The sequence below is a fragment of the Tarenaya hassleriana genome, unplaced genomic scaffold (assembly GCF_000463585.1).
Source record: "Tarenaya hassleriana unplaced genomic scaffold, ASM46358v1 Cleome9, whole genome shotgun sequence".
Classification (NCBI taxonomy): Eukaryota; Viridiplantae; Streptophyta; class Magnoliopsida; order Brassicales; family Cleomaceae; genus Tarenaya; species Tarenaya hassleriana.
The window spans coordinates 4,409,787-4,427,245 of record NW_010971389.1 but is presented as its reverse complement, the minus strand read 5'-3'; the positions used below and the strand labels follow the sequence as shown (position 1 = coordinate 4,427,245).

Below are 17,459 nucleotides of genomic sequence, written 5' to 3'. Positions count from 1 at the left end.
TAGTTATTATAATATGACAGTAAAAAAATTCCTAAAGGGCCACGAGAGGGTGAGTAATGCAAAGCCCAAAATGCAAAAGCCCAAATCCCGATTAAACAAGAAAGCCGAAGAATCTTTGTTTCCTACTTTTCCTTCGTGGTCTCTTCTTTTGCAGAGCTCCGCAAATTCAGAAATGGAGTCATCACCAAAACCAAACCCTGTCTTCTCCTTCTCATCCGTCCTCCATCACCACTGCCTCCGCCTTGGCTCCGACCTCTCCGCCCGATTCGAAGATACGAAACGCCTCGCCGGAACCCTAGCAGCTGCCGCTGGCCGCCGCTTCTCGCCTCTGCCGCCCCCGTTCGCCTCCATCTCTCAGTCGCAATCCAAGCCTTCCTCCGCCGCCGCAACAAATCCATCGTTGAGTCCGCTTCAGGTGGCTAAAGCTCTGGTTGGGACGTCGGTGTTTACCGTCAGCAACACTAACAACGAGTTCGTGCTTATTTCTGATCCCAGCGGCGCCAAGTCTCTCGGTTTGCTCTGTTTCCGACAAGAAGATGCAGAAGCATTTCTTGCTCAGGTTTGCCCTTGCTTTTCGACTTGGAATCTGGGCTCTGTCTTATCGAACTGCACTGGAAAAGTGTCATGAGCTTGTAGTTGTTCGTTTGATTTTGTATTCAGGCTCGTTTGCGGAGAAGAGAATTGAAATCCAACTCTAAGGTTGTTCCCATTAGTCTGGATCAGGTATGTTGAATTATCATTCTCTATGCCAAATTCTGTAGTAGGAATTTGGAATTGTAGGAAAATGAAGTTCTTATGAGCAAAGCATTGTGAAATTCAATAGCGGAGGAATGCGGGTTGCTTTGAGGGAGAGAAGACGATTTTCCTACTGGAATGGGATGTGGTTTGATTGGTGGATTTTCGAGAAATGTTTGTTACAAGGGCGAAATGCTACACAGTCTCAGCTACGTCTGTTCTTTAGTTTTCTCTGATTAAAATTAGTCGAGCAGATTTGTTATTAGGCCGGAGTCGGTTCAAGGTGAAAATTTGATTGGTTGACTCAAATGGTTAGAGTTGACGTCGGAAACGTGAAAAAATGTCGTATACTCTAAGGTTCTGTCTCGGTTGTTTTGCAAGATCATACGATGTGTTGTTAGACCTTCTTAGAATGGGTTCATGTTTCATGTTGTTTCTAGGGGCTGATATGAGAAACTGTTGTGCAGAGATTATCTTTAGAGATTTTTACTTTTTACTGTTAACTTTGTAAATGCAAATAATAAGGCATCCATACGGGCCATTCTGGAAGCTTGAGATGAACATTTATTTCGTGTGCAAACTTTTGATTTTACATTTGTACCAAAGAATATTTATGAAGAAGTTTCACCAAAATAAGAAAATGGTGAGATGGAAACCCTTGTTTTTGTGATAAGTCGCACTATTAACGTTTTTTTTCATGGATCCTACAACTACTGCATTGGGGCAAAATTCCTTTAGACTGACAAATAAATTAGTTGCATTCATGTATAACTACTCCTTTTGTGTCCTCTCCATGAGATTCATGTCGGCATATTACTTAAAGCATGTTGTGGCAGGTGTACTTGTTGAAAGTTGAGGGAATTTCCTTTCGCTTTTTGCCAGATCCAATCCAGATAAAAAATGCATTGGAGGTTGGCTCCCCCTACGAGACCTTTGTTATATGATTATCTTTCAAATAGCTTGGTTATTGCAATATTTTAATCTTGGAAACTATGGAAATCTCATTCTGAAGCTACTTTTATTTTTTTTTCAGCTAAAATCTTCTGGTAACAAGAATGGATTCGACGGAGTTCCAGTTTTTCAGGTATATCTACTGTATAACTTGTTGATAGATATCAGTGGTTTGCTTGAGGATTTATTATGGCCAGTTATAATTGCTCATGAATACTTTAAATGGATGACTGTCCCATAGTGCTGCTTAATTGTTTGCTGTAATTCTTGAATAGAAGAGCTGCTGTCAATATGCCTGTTTACGTATGAATATATCAGTTCCTTAGCTACATCTACCAGATATTGTAAGCTTTTTTTCTAAACCAATGAAGTATCCTTACTGTTTGTTAATTTAAAGTTTCTTAACTTTCTCTTCATTAGCTTTTTCACTTTCTTTTCTGTTGATATCCGTCTGTTCTATTAATGTGTTCTGCAGTCTGATCTTCTGGTCGTAAGGAAGAGAAATAAGCGTTACTGTCCCGTATATTTCAGCAAGGTTAGTTTCTTTGGGATCTTTAATGATACTAAGAAAATGAGAATTGCAAATTTCTTGACAAATGGTAAATTGCATCCTTGTGCAGGAAGATATAGAGAGAGAACTTTCAAAGTATTCAAAAGCATCAAGAGCAGACAAGCAAATTATGGTACTAAGCCTTCGATTTAGTTTTCTATTTTGAGAGTTTTTATAATACACCCCAAATTCTAGAATTAAAGTGACATAATTAAAAAAGAAAATAAACCAAACCGTCCAACTTAAGCACGGAAGGTTAATCAGCAGCTGGAGCTGCTAGCAAATTAGATTGGCAACACATGCAATTTGTAAGAGAGTATGTCAAGGGGAGGGACATGGAGATAAATGTAGAAAAAATGGGAAGATTAGACGAGTCTGAACCCTTTTCTTGTATCAGCAGAATATTCTGCAAGGTAAGGTTTGCTTACAATACACCCTTGTGGTGAGACCCTTCTCTGAACCTTCGCTCAACGGGATGCTTTTTGCACCAAACTGTGCTTTTTTATCGTAATTTGACTTAGAGCTTGAAGAGCCTCACCCTCTGTAAGTAGAAACTGTGAATTTTGAAGCCAATATCGGATGATTCAAGATCTGCATGCATTGATCTTTATAACTCCAGACACTTGTATTATGTTGTTTTAACATCATTCGCAAGAAGTAAACTGATAAAATGTGTTTAAATTTATACTCTAATGAATGATCCATTGTCCCCCTAAACTCATGTAATTTGTTGTACTAATATTATTGCTGAACAGGTTGGAAGTTTGGAAGATGTACTCAGGAAAATGGAGGTAATCCTTCATACCGAGTTGAGTGCATGTAAGTTTGCTACATGAAGACGATTGGAAAATCTAATTTCGATTCCATTTTGTATAGACGAGCGAGAGGAATTCAGGATGGGATGATCTAATATTCATTCCACCCGGTAGGAGTTACGCCCAACACATCCAAGAGGTGGCTAAAGAGTAGAGATTATCGGTTCATTACTCTTACACCCACATGAAGGGCTCAAAGTAGTAGTGGGAAAAGTTGTTTTCGGCTTCCGTCCTCACGGTAGAACAGGTACCGTTAATTCTTACTCTACATTTTGAGCATTACATTGTCCGCGAGAAACTACTGTACTAGTCGAAGAGGGTACGCAATGGGAACTTAAGAGAGGGATTATCAGCAAATAAGCTCCACATTATGCGATCATTATGGTAGTTTCAACCGCTATATAGAGATGTTTTATAGGATTAGCTCCGTTATTTTCGGGATTAAGAAAAACTCGGCTTTAGGCTCGGATTTGCAGCGTATAAGTTGATCCCGGTAATCGGATTTCTTAACGAGATCGGATCATTGTCATAATGGTTTGGCAACAAAGAGTAAGCCAAATCTCGTTGCAATAAGCTGCTTTGTTCTTGTTTGAGAGCTAAACAAGTGGTATCTTTATGAAATTTGCAGGGGACTATTTCGAAAAAAGATCTCAGGAGTTTTTCACAGCCCGATTACGAGCTGCTCTAATTTTTCGTTTGGACGAAAATAAACTCTATATCAAAAAATGCTCATTTGAGGATTAATTTCTTCAAAGATGGTCATGTCAAACTTACCGTATCTTGGGTTTCTTTGCATTTTTCTACAGGGATTTGATGAACTTGATTCTAGAGAAAGGGCATAGCAGAATTCCAGTTTATTATGAGCAACCAACTAACATAATTGGACTTGTTCTGGTAGAATCTTCTCTCCAGCTTTGGGTTTCTTGTTTTGTTCATGTCTTAGACATTGCCTATCAGTTCTCAGTTGTATTTCAAATCGGTTTATGCATCTAAAATTGTTCGAACCATATATATATATATATATATATATATATATATATCCTTTTCTTTGTATCGAATCGAATTTGCTTCAACTTTACTGATGAAAATATTGTTTACCATCATTTTCACAACATTAAGATTCGGGATCGGCCATAATCCCAAAATTACTGGATATCCCAATCGTATCCATGCTATGAAATCGGAGGAATATAAACAATCCGAAAATCAGATCGTAAAATTAGAATCCGAAATCAATTGTTCAAGAGATTGAGCTCTCTTATTACTTTTTCTTTTGCTTTTGAAAGTGTACAATGTGAAGAAAACAAAGAAAACAAATGGTATATTTATAAAAAAAACAAAAGACAAATTGTCTATGGAAAATTCGAAGTTATTGATTTATACTTAAAAGTATTTTATAACAAAAGCTTGGAAGAACAAAAACTAGCATAATCATATAAGTGAGGACCAAGCTAATCATTTTGTGGGTTAGGGTCAACCATCAAATCTATTTTGTGGGATTACTATAAATTGCTTTGGGTTACCCTCCCAACTCATCGTAATTTTAAACATCTTAGCGTGATCATAATTAATTTTGACTAAACTTGGTAATTAGAAATAAAAAAAGAGGTGAAATAAATAATAAATCATACATAAATAATTTTTAAAAATGGAAATTGGTTGAAAAGCTTTGGTCCTCATGTAACAACCGATGTTCATTTGAGGGGACAAGGCAAAGAAACTGACGAGAGAACCAAAGTGGTCTTTGGTGTTTTTAACTGCAAAGTTTAAAACATATTTTTTGCAAATTTAGTTTTTTCTTATTTGGGTAATGTACTAATGTGCATGGGGTTGTTTCAAATTCAATGCTCACTCTGGAAAAAAAATGTTATTAGAAATACTTGTTTATTTGGTTATTTTCAAATTTAATATAAAGAATATATGTATCAAATATTATCACGTAAATTAGAAAAATATATTCGGAAAAAATAACATATATAAACATTATCACTTCGATCAAAAAGAGATTGTTAAAAAATATTCATATAACATATAAACTCTACTTTTGACAAAAAAAAAAACATAAACTCTACCTTTTTATATTCTTTGGCCTATCAACCGAAAATATACTTATATTATGCAATAACTTTTTAGTTTTCTCCAATCTTACCTAATCCATATTGGATGAGTTTTTGAGTTGATTAATTTTTGTAATAAATTTGTAATAACCATAAAAAAATTTTTTTTGAGTAAATCGGTTGGTAGTTTTATTGAATTTATCCCAAAAACTCAATACAAATTAATATAATATTATTGTAATCTATCATATTTTACCTCCAACTCAAAGCATAGTACCCGAACCCGAACCCGAATATCTCGGGTTATATGTTTTATTACCCGATCTCATACCCGTAAAATCGAATACCCGAATTCGAAAACCCGTGAGATAATTTCCGGGTACCCGAGGGTACCCGAACCCGAATATTTATATTTTTTTCAATTATTATTTTTAAATATATTTATATATACATACACAAAATCATTCAAAATAAATTTAAATTGTATTTATATCTAAAATAACTTTATTTTAAAAAAATACATCAAATATATATCCCAATAATATCTATATAATCATTAATATTAAATAAAATAACATAAAATCTAATAAAAAATCTAAATTTTAAAATATATATTTTTATTATCCGGGTATCCGAGGGTACCCGTGAGATAATAACCATTACCCGAACCCGAACCCGAAAATTCGGATATTCTAATACCAATATCCGATCTCATGTCTCATTCGCTCGGATACCCGAATTTTCGGGTACCCGACCCTCGGGTCGAGTCGGGTACTCGAAATCCGGGTATTTTTGCCCACCCCTAAAGCATACACGTGGACGTATAGATCATTTAATAAAAAAGGAGCCACCAATTTGTTTTTATTAAATTAAACAAAAACAAAAAGAGAGCGAATAAAGTGAGAAATTATGAAGCGAGCAATGACAGATTGGATGAGAGCTGGAGAGAGGGCAATCGTCGTCATCCCCTGTCTCCGTGATTTTCTCTTTCTAATTTCTGACCTTCAATTCCCCACCTCTGTTTTTGTCTGCAATAGACTGGAAAACAAATCATCATCGATCCCCGTTCTCTTTGCCTTTCTCTGGATCATCGTCTTCTTCCTTCCCGAATCTTCGCCCGCCTTGTTTCCACTTCTGTGGTAAGTCTCTCTTCCACGACGGCTCTTGGATGAATCATTTTGATGTTGCGGCTTCTTGTATTATCCAGCTTTGGTGGGTTCAATTTGAGTTCCTCGTTCGTGGGTTTACCTGATTATTGTTGATACCGTATTAGCTTCATCTTCTTGTTTCAAATCCTCAGCTGAGAGAAACCTGAGTTATGTCTTTTTTTTTGTTTGCTCTGATTCTTCATCCTTACCGTGGAATTCTTGTTCGTTTGGTGTCAGAAACAGGCAAGACACAAGTGTGGTGTTGATTTTTCAATTCAATTCGAGGACTTCTTCGAACTATGTTTTTCTTTCTCAGAGAATATGCAATCGTTCTAGATTGATTCACGGGACGAATCCAAGAACATAATCTGATTGTACGTATCGTGTAGGAATCAGCAACGCTGCCTATCACCCGCATGACAAAACCTGTGGAAATATGACAATTAAATGTTATTTGATTCTTTTGTTCTTCATTTTCTTTCTAAATGAGGGTAATCTTTTGGGTTATTGGAAATTATGGAGAGTTTTAGTTTGAATAAAGTTTATATATTACTATGTTTTCTATTGGGTTCGAGTTCAACATTAGGATAGAAATTAGCGATCCCAACGAGAGGAAACTTTAAACTCGTTCAATTATTCATCATTCCGCAAACAGTGTTTTCGAGTTTGCTTTGTTGAATATAGAGTTTCCGTTGTTGGAAACTCCATTGATGAAAATATGTAAGAGTTTGATTGGTTCTATGTTGTTTCTAATGCTTATGGGTTGCCTTATTACAGGTGTTTGTTTGTTGGACATTAGTGAGATGTTAGATGTTACCGGTCTTATACCGAACTTGATTCTGTTCTTAGTTAGGTTGTGGAACATTGTCACTAATACTTTCCTTTTTAAGCAAAGTATCGTATTATTGCTTTAGCTGCTCCTGTTAAACGAGTCTCTCCTGTGCTTTATCTGTGTATTGTCGCTTCATCAATATGAGCTTCTTTGTGGAGTTTGTATCTTGGTATAAAGGTTTACCCTTAAAAGATAAGAGTAAATTCTTGGGATAGGTACCGTCTGAAACGATATTCCGTGTTCTTGTTTATTGTGTTTCGCCTGTGTGATGTATATATGTTGCAGTCTCGTTGTATCTTCTCCTTGTCTTCCGTTTTTACCAATCCCTGTGCTTTCTCCTCTTATCTTAAATAATTTCGGTATACCTGCAGATTCCCTCACTAACTTCATCAAATGGAGGAACAGAAATCTGCTGAAGCAGTGTCTCCTCCAGAAGATGTTTCTCATGAAGCTGCTACTACTGTAAACTCAGTTATTGTTGGTGGTGATGTTGGAACAGTAAAGCCCGAGTTGCAGGAATTAGCAGCTAAAGACTCTAAAACTCCCTCTACTTCACTTCCTCATAATGATGAAAACCTCAATGTGGAAGGTCCTGAAGGTGTTCATCAATGTCAAATTGACGGGTCTACTGGTAATGGAAAAGTGAAACAGGATGACAATTCTCTAATTCATGCAGAAACCACCCGGGATGATGCTGATGCTATAACAGTTGAAGAAGCTAGAAGTAGACAAACACATGATTCTCCTGGGCAAAAGCCCTCAGAACTTACGAGTTCTGTCATTGTTTCTCCGTCTGGTGAGATTGATCTGCCTCGTGTAAAGGTTACTGGTGTTGCTGCTGGCACAGCAAGAAATGGAGGGTCACCAAGAGCATTTTTGTCTCCAAGAAGCAATGGATCTCCCAGAGCTACTGTGTCTCCGAGATCCTCGGGATCACCAGCAAGTGCCAGGATGCCAAAAAATCTCGACTTTAGAGGTTTAATCGATACGGCTGCTCCCTTTGAATCTGTCAAAGAAGCTGTCTCAAAATTTGGGGGAATTACTGACTGGAAAGCCCACAGAATGCAAGCAGTAGAGGTGCGTGTTATTACTACTGTTTTGCCAAAGATTATACGCGTATGAATGAATATCTGAATTTTTCATGTTTTTATCTGGGACTTGATCCTGGGAATCTTGATCAAAATGATTTAATATGGTTTTGCAGAAACGCAAGCTTGTTGAACAAGAGCTCGAGAAGATTCAAGAGGAGATTCCAGAGTACAAAAAACAGTCCGAAGCCGCTGAGCTGGGAAAGCAGCAAGTTCTTAAGGAACTGGAAAACACAAAGAGGTTGGTAGAGGAGTTGAAGCTCAATCTGGAGAGGGCACAAACAGAAGAACAACAAGCAAAGCAGGACTCAGAACTGGCTAAGCTGAGGGTTGAAGAGATGGAACAAGGAATAGCTGATGAGGCTAGTGTTGCAGCTAAAGCACAGCTTGAAGTGGCCAAAGCCAGGCATACAGCCGCAATTTCAGAACTGCAATCTGTTAAGGAGGAGTTAGAGACACTGCACAAGGAATACGATGATCTGGTGAAAGAGAAAGATGAGGCTGTGAAGAAAGCCGAAGAAGCAGTGTCGAAGCTAAAGGAAGTTGAGAAGACGGTAGAAGGACTCACTATAGAGCTGATAGCTACAAAGGAGTCTCTCGAATCTGCACATGCTGCTCATTTGGAGGCGGAAGAACAAAGAATTGGAGCTGCCATGGCCCGAGACCAGGATACTCACCGCTGGGAGAAGGAACTAAAGCAGGCAGAAGAGGAAATCCAAAAACTTAGCCAGCAGATACTTTCGGCCAAGGATCTCGAATCAAAACTCGACACTGCTTCAGCTCTGCTCCTCGATTTGAAGGCTGAATTGGCAGCTTATATGGAATCGAAATTGACGGAGGAAGAGAGTGATCCAGTCACTAAAGGCGATGTCCCACCAGAAAACAAAACCCATACGGATATACAAGCGGCCGTTGCCTCTGCAAAGAAAGAACTCGAAGAAGTAAAAGTCAACATCGAGAAAGCAACCGCCGAAGTGAATTGCTTGAAGGTGGCTGCCTCGTCTTTGCAGTCGGAGCTCGAGAAAGAAAAGTCAGCTCTTACCTCAATCAAACAAAGAGAAGGAATGGCCTCCATAGCAGTTGCTTCTCTAGAATCAGAGATCGAGAGAACAAAGTCGGAAATAGCTTTGGTTCAGTCGAAGGAGAAAGAAGTCAAGGATAAAATGGTAGAGCTACCAAAGCAACTGCAACAGGCAGCCCAAGCGGCTGATGAAGCGAAATCGCTGGCTGAACTTGCACGTGAGGAACTGCGCAAGGCGAAAGAAGAAGCAGAGCAAGCAAAGGCTGGAGCAAGTACGATGGAGAGCAGATTATTCGCGGCACAAAAGGAGATAGAGGCAGCTAAAGCTTCGGAGAGGCTGGCCATGGCTGCCATCAAAGCTTTGCAAGAAAGTGAATCCACTTCAAACATTAATGATGTTGATTCGCCCAGAAGTGTAACACTTACATTAGAGGAGTACTATGAGCTTAGCAAACGTGCTCACGAGGCAGAAGAACAAGCCAATGAAAGGGTGGCGGCAGCGGTTCGTCAGATTGAGGAAGCTAAAAAAGCGGAAATGAGAAGCCTGGAGGAACTGGAAGAGGTGAACAGAGAGATGGCTGCAAGAAAGGAAGCACTTAAAGAAGCGATGGAAAAGTCAGAGAAGGCGAAAGAGGGTAAGTTGGGTGTTGAGCAAGAACTGAGAAAGTGGAGGGCCGAACACGAACAGAGAAGAAAGGCCAGTGAAAGCGGATTTAACACAGCGAAAACTCAAAGAGAAAGCATTGACTCAGAGCAAGCATCTGAGACAACAGTCCCTTATGTCTCCAGCCCTAATGATTCATATGGGACAGGAGGAGACAGTCATGAAGCTTCTTCACAAACCAAGACTGGAAAGAAAAAGAAGAAACTATCTTTCCCGAGGTTTTTCATGTTCTTGTCAAAGAAGAAGTCGGTTTCAAACAAGTGAGTTGATTCTGAATTTCAAAAAGGGGCATTCTGAAGAAAAACCCGTAAAAGGAGAGATCCCATATGATGAAGTATGTGTTGATTTTGAAAGGCTGTTGATTTCCTATGTGCATTGTGATCTGAGTGCCTTTTGTATTACAAGGGTGATGAGGAAATAAAACTGTCAACATACCCAAGAATAATGGTTATGAGATGTAGAGTAAATTTTTTTTTTACCTTTCTGTAAATCCAACACATGTTTTAGCTTGGTAAATGAAGTTTATATTGTTTGCAACATTTTTCAGCATCATCAAACAGGAGCTTGTATGTATGATTGAAGATTCTTCTGCATAAACACCCAAGCAATCATTACATTATAATCACCTTAAGAGTTAAGAGTCATGCCAAAACATCAACAAGTACCATTTGTCTGAATCAAACAACATACCAAAGAACCACAACATGTGTTACAAACTAGCTAGAACTGAAAATGTCAATGTAGAATCGAGTTGATCATCGCCTGCTGGATAAGCTGAAAGAGCTGACTTTCATGGGAGTTGCAATAACCAAAGGTGCCTCAGGTGAACCACTGATTGCGTATTTGTCATTCATGAAGCGACTGTCCACTATGGATTCGTCCCGGAGGACTACCTTGTAGCAGTAACATTTCTTCAGACCCTCCTGGTCCTGGTAGCATTCATGTGCCCCATTCTTCACTTGCTGAAAGTTCCATATCACACTGAATTTGCCAACAGTTGCCACCACATGTCGTTCTTGCTTTCCGTTCTCGGTCACCTAGACATTCAAGTTTTATCACAAGAATCCATGAGAATATATGCCCTAGAGTTGGAATCTTATGGTCTGTAATAAGAAGAAACAAGGCATTACAGAAGATGTAAATCACAAATCCCCAGTTTTGGCGCTAGTCTCAGCTGAAAGAAACTCGGGTTTCTGTTAAATGTTGCAACATGCTCTCGTACCGTTGTCGAACAAATTTATGTCAATGCAAAAGAAACTGATTTTGCAGCACAATGAAATATTACCATCCTGGAGATGTCCTTGGACAGAGAACATTAAAGGTCACATAATTTTGCAAGAACACATTTCAGCTAAAGAAAAACCTCTTCATCTAGATGGAAAAAGCTGGATAAAAGTAACCAGCCAAGTTAAAGGAAAGGCATCAAAGAGAGACATTTCATCAAAGACAGGCCTATCATCAAAACTATTCAGAATAACGGCATTAGACCACTTGGATTTCTGTTAAATTATAAATACAGGAACTATTCTGTTCGTCGTGCAGGAAATTCATAAACTTCTATACACAATTTTATGAGCTAAAGATCAAATATATGACCCAACAGCTATTTGGTAATCAAGCTTATTGCTAAAGCAGCACAGAAACAAAAATTGTAGAGGATTTGACTTACCCAAGAAAACTGAGCATTCCGGAACTTATTGCTAGTTCCAGCTAAATGTGAATCCAAAGGTCTTAGCTTTAACAACCTTGGAGCGGCGATTCTATTTCCCATGCGACCTGAGAAACCAGTCTTTGTTTTCCCATCCTTGTCAGTGAAAAGGGTGCATATGACAACCAAATACGTATCTGTCGAACCCACTATCCATTTACCGTCAAAAGTAACATCCACATGAGTTATTGGTGAACCAAGACCAGGGAAAGCTGTCTTTGCCTGTCTCATGGTATTGCTAGAGTACAGTCTAATCTTCCCATCAAGAGATCCAACAACAATGGAGCCATCTCCAGTGGTGGCAAAGCACTGGAAGTTAGTGCCTCTTGAAAATTGATGCCCTTGTGTCCAATTCAAGACAGGAGCACTAGCAGTAGCAAGATTCTGAACCATCCCTTGTCGATCACGCATATCCCACCTGCAAAGCCTATTATCATCCAAACCAAGAAACGTTGATCCGGATGGATCCAATTGGGATCCTTTGCTATCATTAGTAATATCTCTCATAGAGATATCAACTCCATCCTTCCCAAACTTCCATTCCGAAACAATCTTCCCAGTTTCAATGTCAAGTTGATGGATTCCAGTTGAATGAGGTTTGGCTTCATTCATGGGACTCATAAGCAGCATGTTTGTCTCAGCTTTCATAAGAAGAGCCTTCTTTGGGGTAGAATGGGCGACATTTCTGGCACTTCGACTATACCCGGCATCAAAATTAACACAAATTCCTTTCCCTTGAATTCCATGCCTAAGATTCTTGAAAACCTGAATACCAGAATCTCCAACCAGAAAGCTATTATCTAAGGCACCTAAAGCTAAGCTCTGAATGCCATCACTGGCCGCCTCCTCAAAGGCCTCTGTCAGATCCTGCGTTTCCCTCAATGGTGTTGCCGACTCAGGACTTTTAAGCAAAACATCATCAGCATCTTCCCACATAGAATCATCAGCAGCCTCAGGATTTGCCCACGCTATGAAATCTTTACCGTAAATTTTAGCCGTATTGGCCTCATTCAGCTCAACACCGTAATTGTTCTCAAACAAGCAATCGTTATACTTACTCACAAAAGCAGTATAATCTTCAATGCTGGGAAACTTCAACGCCCAAACAGCTTTAGCAACGAAATCAACACGGCGTTGATCTTTATAAGTCTTCAACTGCATATCCTCTGAAACCTTTCCCCGGATCTTGTTCCCGACTTTCAAAACCCACCACCCCTTTTCCAAGTCGTCTTCGTCTTCATCATGATCATCTTCTTCCCCATCGATTTTGGAGGTCTTGACGAAAGAATAAGCAGTCAGCTTCTCTGCCGTGACCCATTTGGCTTTGGGAGTGTTACCATTGATGTAGCGGAAAAGTCGAACAGCATTCTGCGAAGACGGGGCTTGGTTCGATGATGGGTATTTGAGTTTCAGGGCTTTCAGCTTCGCCTCCACATCGTCAATCGATGAAGGAGATTTGGGTCGACGACGACGACCAACTGAGGAAGATTTGTCAGGTGTAGCGCCTCTTGCATCCTCGAACGTATCTTCCTCATCTTCTTCTTCGCTTTCGTCTTCATATTCCTCGTCTGACTCCCAGATTTCCTTATCTTCCCGACTGTGGGAGCCCCCCATTTCTACTGACAGAGAGAGAGAGAGATCTTGAGCGTGCACGATCGAGGTTCAAATGGGGGAGGGAAAATGCGGAAGAAAAGGAGAGCAAAGTTCGAAATTTGAAAATTAGGGATTCGAATAATGTGCTGTACTGTACTGGTAGATTGGTGGGTAACCGGCTACATTCGGTCGTGTCTACTGCACTATCTTTGCTAACGTTTCGATTACCGGCTACAGCCGGTAAATCCCAAGAATATTCGGTGATTGGGAATTTGGTCTCTCAAGTGAATGTGAACCCTTCTTTCGTACTGTAACCACCTTAGAGCAGAACGCGACTTTTTGTCTTTTTTGTTTTTATTTTTTCAACCAAAACAAACTTCTTATATATTAGATAAAACTTAAATACATAGGTTATCCAAATCTGTATTCCAATGTTTAAAGATGCTAAAAAATTAAAATTTGATTTTATATCCATATATTTTGATTATAATTTTTTTTTTAAAAAAGAACAAAAGATAACATAATCAACACATAAAAGTCAATAAACAAAAAATAAAAACTCTTGGTTTTGAACTCTTTTGATTGAATAGTTCTTTTTTTTCTTTCTATTTTCTTAAGAATAATTTTTGATACAACTATGCAATTATAAAACTAATAAACCTAAAAATATTTAAAAAGTTATTTACATCTTTCTTTTGGATTTTTAGAATTTCTTGACAGTGTAGATAATTATTTTTCAAAATATGGTATTTTTAATCTTACCTTTTTTTCTCCTCACGCGAAAACTCTTTTCTTATCATTTCGTTCATTCTACTCGTCCAGTGAACTCCTTTGCCGCCGGCGACCTCCGGTGAGTACTTTCCAGTTTTCTACGTCGTCTCTTTCCTTTGTTTTGTCTCTGGTTCTGTCGGATTTCTGTTTGCTCATGTCGGACGAAGAAATCCCAGTTCTCTTTCTCTGGTAGTTCTTCTGTTCATTTTGTGTTCTTCTGTAAAGGTATAAGACCACGGACTTTGTTCCCTCCGGCGGATTTTTGGGTAAAATTTTAAATATTTATGTATTGGGTAGGATTAATTTTGATTACTGATGATTTTTTAAGCTTGTGTTGGATGAATTCCGTCGAAGTATTCATCCAATCGCTCGTAGTTACACACCCTTTCTGTATGTTAAAGCATAAAACCTTGTGACATTGTTTGTGGGTCAGTCGAAAATCATGTGATCAAAGCGTTTTGTTGCCAAAGAAGATTTTCTGTTTTCTTAAAGGTTTGGGAAGTGAAAGTTGCATCCTCTCCGTTAGCCATTTGTGGATCATATTAAGGATAACGCTCGTAACACATCTCTTTGTTTCCTTTGGTTTGAGTTCATCTGATGTTTGTTTTCGTGTTAGATTTTGCAACTTAACTAGTTGCTTGATCGGTACCTTAAAACATAGTAATTAGTTCATTTGCTATGTGTGTCGTCAATCAAGGTTTAGGATATTAGGGTAATAAGAAAAACATCTCACCATTTCCAACTTCAAGTGAAGTTAACTGTCAGGGAACATTTTGTTGTCTGCCAAGTTTAAGCTTTTCTCCATTTTGGTGGTTCTTTCTTTTTTGAATTTGATGGGAGAACTTTTTAGCCATTTGCTGTTTCATCTACTATGTGTAATAATCAAGTTTAAGCTTTTCTTTTTTGTTATCAGCACAGGTTTTTCTCCGAACCGTGATACCTTAGAGATCCAACCGGCCAATGAAAACCCTTCTGCCTTCTTCGTCGGAATCCATGGCTTCTCCAGTGACACCCACTTCAGTTTCCAAGCTCTTTCACTTTATCCGACATCATCCGCGCTCATATGTCCCTGTTCCATCTGATAGTTACAGACAAAGACTTCTCAGCATGTCATGCTCATCATCGTCACCTACAACTATTTCGGGCAACCAGTCGCCTCCAGTGGTGATAAAGAGGAAGAGGACAAGGTATCGGAAGCAATACCCAGGAGAGAGTGTGGGCATAACGGAGGAAATGAGGTTCGTTGCCCTGAGATTACGCAATGTCAATGGCAAGAAGTGTGAATCCAATGACGAAACCGAGAGTGAGAAGGAAGAAGATGAACAATCAGATGGGGAGGGAAGTGGGTATTCGCAGAACAAGGATGAAGAGACTTGGAAGCCGAGCAAAGAAGGGTTGCTTAAATACTTGGTTGACAGCAAGCTTGTCTTTGATACCATCGAGCGAATTATCGAGGAATCCGAGGATGTTTCCTGTAAGAACTTTTATGTTATGTCTAGTTATATCTGCTCTTCACTGTTTTAGCTTACTTGTTGCATATCACGAGAATTGTTTCTCTTTTCCAAACTCGAGATTAGATCAGGTGAATACTGTCTGAGTACACATGGTGAATACTATCTGATCTGGTTTGTGGGTTCAGAATCCAACATGAATCATGCTGTTTGGTAAATTTGCAGATGCTTACTTCAGGAGAACAGGATTAGAGCGATCACGAAACATCGAGAATGATCTGATGTGGTTTAAAGAACAGGGATATGCAATTCCAGAACCGAGCAATCCAGGAGTTTCATATGCCAAGTATTTGAAAGAACGGGCCGATCAAAATGCCCCTCTTTTCCTTTCTCATTTCTACAACATATATTTCTCGCATGTTGCTGGCGGTCAAGTTATAGTTAGACAGGTAAAGTTTTTCATATGATGTTCAAGCTTCTTTTGTGATGCATGTCGCATTCATGTGACCGAGTTTCTGATTCGCGTTCAGGTCTCGGAGAAGCTTCTGGAAGGCAAGGAGCTGGAATTCACGAGGTGGGAAGACAATACAGAGGAGTTGCTGAGAGGAGTCCGTGAAAAGCTCAACACGCTCGGAGAGGTGAGGGTTTTCGATATTTTAAACTCATGGGTTGATTTCTTCCTCGACGCTTCTTATCATCTGCTGTAATGTTTTGGGGAATGAAGCATTGGTCTCGGGACGAGAAGAACAAATGCTTGAAGGAAACAGCAAAGGCATTTAAGTATATGGGGCAGATAGTTCGGTTGATCGTCCTATAAAAAAACCTGCTTCTGTTCTCTGAGCTGTCTTCTTCAGTTTGGTAATAAAAACCATTTCATTAGCAGACCTATTCTTTTTCCGGCATCAAGTATCGTAAATTTCCCGACTTTTCTTCCTCAGATTGCATGCATGATACGCACCATACACAAATGACAAAGTAACCATGACTGACCCATAGAGACGATGATATTATTCGAAATCATGTGTATATATATATATATATATATATACACATTTTTAGTACGGCCGTTCGCCGTTAAAGTTGCAAGCGACGAACGTTCCACGGCCATCGTTGCACCTCACGGCATCGGCTCTCGACATGTCGAAGGGATGCTGCTCCAGGCGAGGTTCTCGCCGTAGGGCCCACTCGAGTGGACGAGACGGCAGTCCCCTTTCTGCCGGTTCGCATAGTTCCTCGTGTAGGTGGCCACCCTCTCGTCCCACCGTATGGGACCCACCGCGACCTCGGCTCGTGGCGAGTCGTGGGCCTTCGAGGGAGCCACTACGGCAAGGACTAAGGGGATTTTTTTTTGAGGAGGACAAACACTTGGGTAAAGTTTTGTCCGAAAATAATATTGGATTTTTTTTTTTTTGTATTCTTATTACGTTTGCGAGAGAGCCATAAATTACTGTGATTTTTCTTTTAATGAGAGTAAAGAATAATAATTTCATTTACAAAGAGTAAGGGGATTATTTTATTTTGGGTTTTTGGGTTTAGTTTTTGGATTTTAGTTTTTAGTTTTTATTTTTTGGTTTTTGAATTATATAATATTTGTAAACCAAAAATGTAGTTTTTTTTATTTTTTTATTGATTTTTAAAATGATTTTTCAAGTTTTTATAAAAAATAATTTTATAAAAACTTGAATGGAAGTTTTTTTTTGGTTTTTAGATTTTAAAAAACTATAAAAACTCCAACTATTAAATGTTTAAATCTTTCGACGACGGAGAGAAAAAAGACGTTACGATATCTCGTTCATGCTCTTATTTGTTTAACATTTCGGTCAAATTATATTTAAATGTAGTCCTACAATATATGTAATAGCCATCGAGACTTTTCATCTTTATTAAGTCATTATCATGTTAGGTCCAATTAGAAAAATGTTTATCAAACGATGAAAAATCATCTATGGTTGATAAATAAATATTAGCTGCATGAATATCGTTTACTAAAAAGACTAAGACGACTGGCCCACTAATTTAGATGTTCGCTCCGACAAGCGTTTGATCAATATGTATAATTTAGTATGAGCTAAAAA

At 38.8% G+C, this 17,459-nt stretch overlaps 4 protein-coding genes across 6 annotated transcripts; 3 read left to right on the top strand and 1 right to left on the bottom strand.

The window, feature by feature from the left end:
• The first annotated feature begins 123 nt into the window (after nt 1-123).
• LOC104804433 (protein TIC 22, chloroplastic-like) lies at nt 124-3,691 on the top strand. The gene is made up of 9 exons (XM_010528731.2): nt 124-559; nt 661-723; nt 1,572-1,646; nt 1,769-1,819; nt 2,162-2,221; nt 2,307-2,369; nt 2,992-3,027; nt 3,113-3,298; nt 3,680-3,691. The coding sequence occupies exons 1-8, from the start codon at nt 173-175 to the stop codon at nt 3,203-3,205; spliced, it is 828 nt and encodes a 275-aa protein (XP_010527033.1). The 5' UTR covers nt 124-172; the 3' UTR covers nt 3,206-3,298; nt 3,680-3,691.
• A 2,331-nt stretch (nt 3,692-6,022) lies between these two features.
• Nucleotides 6,023-10,400, top strand: LOC104804432 (protein WEAK CHLOROPLAST MOVEMENT UNDER BLUE LIGHT 1). 2 transcript variants are annotated; one of them, XM_010528729.1, is made up of 3 exons: nt 6,023-6,247; nt 7,460-8,165; nt 8,293-10,400. In XM_010528729.1, exons 2-3 carry the CDS (start codon nt 7,482-7,484, stop codon nt 10,123-10,125), a joined length of 2,517 nt encoding a protein of 838 aa, XP_010527031.1. In that variant the 5' UTR covers nt 6,023-6,247; nt 7,460-7,481; the 3' UTR covers nt 10,126-10,400. The 2 variants fall into 2 exon arrangements, with proteins under 2 accessions (XP_010527031.1, XP_010527032.1); XM_010528730.1 differs by lacking the exon at nt 6,023-6,247 and adding an exon at nt 7,178-7,303.
• Nucleotides 10,401-10,454: 54 nt separating this feature from the next.
• On the bottom strand, nt 10,455-13,282 carry LOC104804431 (protein CYPRO4-like). Its single transcript, XM_010528728.2, has 2 exons — nt 11,531-13,282; nt 10,455-10,898 (listed from the first exon to the last, which is right to left on the bottom strand). Exons 1-2 carry the CDS (start codon nt 13,181-13,183, stop codon nt 10,617-10,619), a joined length of 1,935 nt encoding a protein of 644 aa, XP_010527030.1. The 5' UTR covers nt 13,184-13,282; the 3' UTR covers nt 10,455-10,616.
• A 637-nt stretch (nt 13,283-13,919) lies between these two features.
• On the top strand, nt 13,920-16,837 carry LOC104804430 (probable inactive heme oxygenase 2, chloroplastic). 2 transcript variants are annotated; one of them, XR_002023758.1, is made up of 5 exons: nt 13,920-14,012; nt 14,847-15,407; nt 15,610-15,833; nt 15,915-16,242; nt 16,323-16,837. XR_002023758.1 is itself a non-coding variant. In XM_010528727.1 (5 exons), the coding sequence occupies exons 2-5, from the start codon at nt 14,894-14,896 to the stop codon at nt 16,199-16,201; spliced, it is 939 nt and encodes a 312-aa protein (XP_010527029.1). In that variant the 5' UTR covers nt 13,920-14,012; nt 14,847-14,893; the 3' UTR covers nt 16,202-16,308. The 2 variants fall into 2 exon arrangements, 1 of the variants encoding a protein (XP_010527029.1); XM_010528727.1 differs by lacking the exon at nt 16,323-16,837 and having other exon boundaries at nt 15,915-16,022; nt 16,109-16,308.
• The last annotated feature ends 622 nt before the right edge of the window (nt 16,838-17,459 follow it).

Coding starts and splice junctions, on each gene's coding strand:
- LOC104804431 (XM_010528728.2), bottom strand. CDS start 13,183: ATGGGGGGCTCCCACAGTCGGGAAGATAAGGAAATCTGGGAGTCAGAC. Junction 10,899..11,530: donor GGAATGCTCAGTTTTCTTGG/GTAAGTCAAATC, acceptor TTGAATGTCTAG/GTGACCGAGAACGGAAAGCA.
- LOC104804430 (XM_010528727.1), top strand. CDS start 14,894: ATGAAAACCCTTCTGCCTTCTTCGTCGGAATCCATGGCTTCTCCAGTG. Junction 15,834..15,914: donor GTCAAGTTATAGTTAGACAG/GTAAAGTTTTTC, acceptor ATTCGCGTTCAG/GTCTCGGAGAAGCTTCTGGA. Junction 16,023..16,108: donor AGCTCAACACGCTCGGAGAG/GTGAGGGTTTTC, acceptor TGGGGAATGAAG/CATTGGTCTCGGGACGAGAA.
- LOC104804432 (XM_010528729.1), top strand. CDS start 7,482: ATGGAGGAACAGAAATCTGCTGAAGCAGTGTCTCCTCCAGAAGATGTT. Junction 8,166..8,292: donor ACAGAATGCAAGCAGTAGAG/GTGCGTGTTATT, acceptor ATGGTTTTGCAG/AAACGCAAGCTTGTTGAACA.
- LOC104804433 (XM_010528731.2), top strand. CDS start 173: ATGGAGTCATCACCAAAACCAAACCCTGTCTTCTCCTTCTCATCCGTC. Junction 724..1,571: donor TTCCCATTAGTCTGGATCAG/GTATGTTGAATT, acceptor ATGTTGTGGCAG/GTGTACTTGTTGAAAGTTGA. Junction 3,028..3,112: donor ATGTACTCAGGAAAATGGAG/GTAATCCTTCAT, acceptor CATTTTGTATAG/ACGAGCGAGAGGAATTCAGG.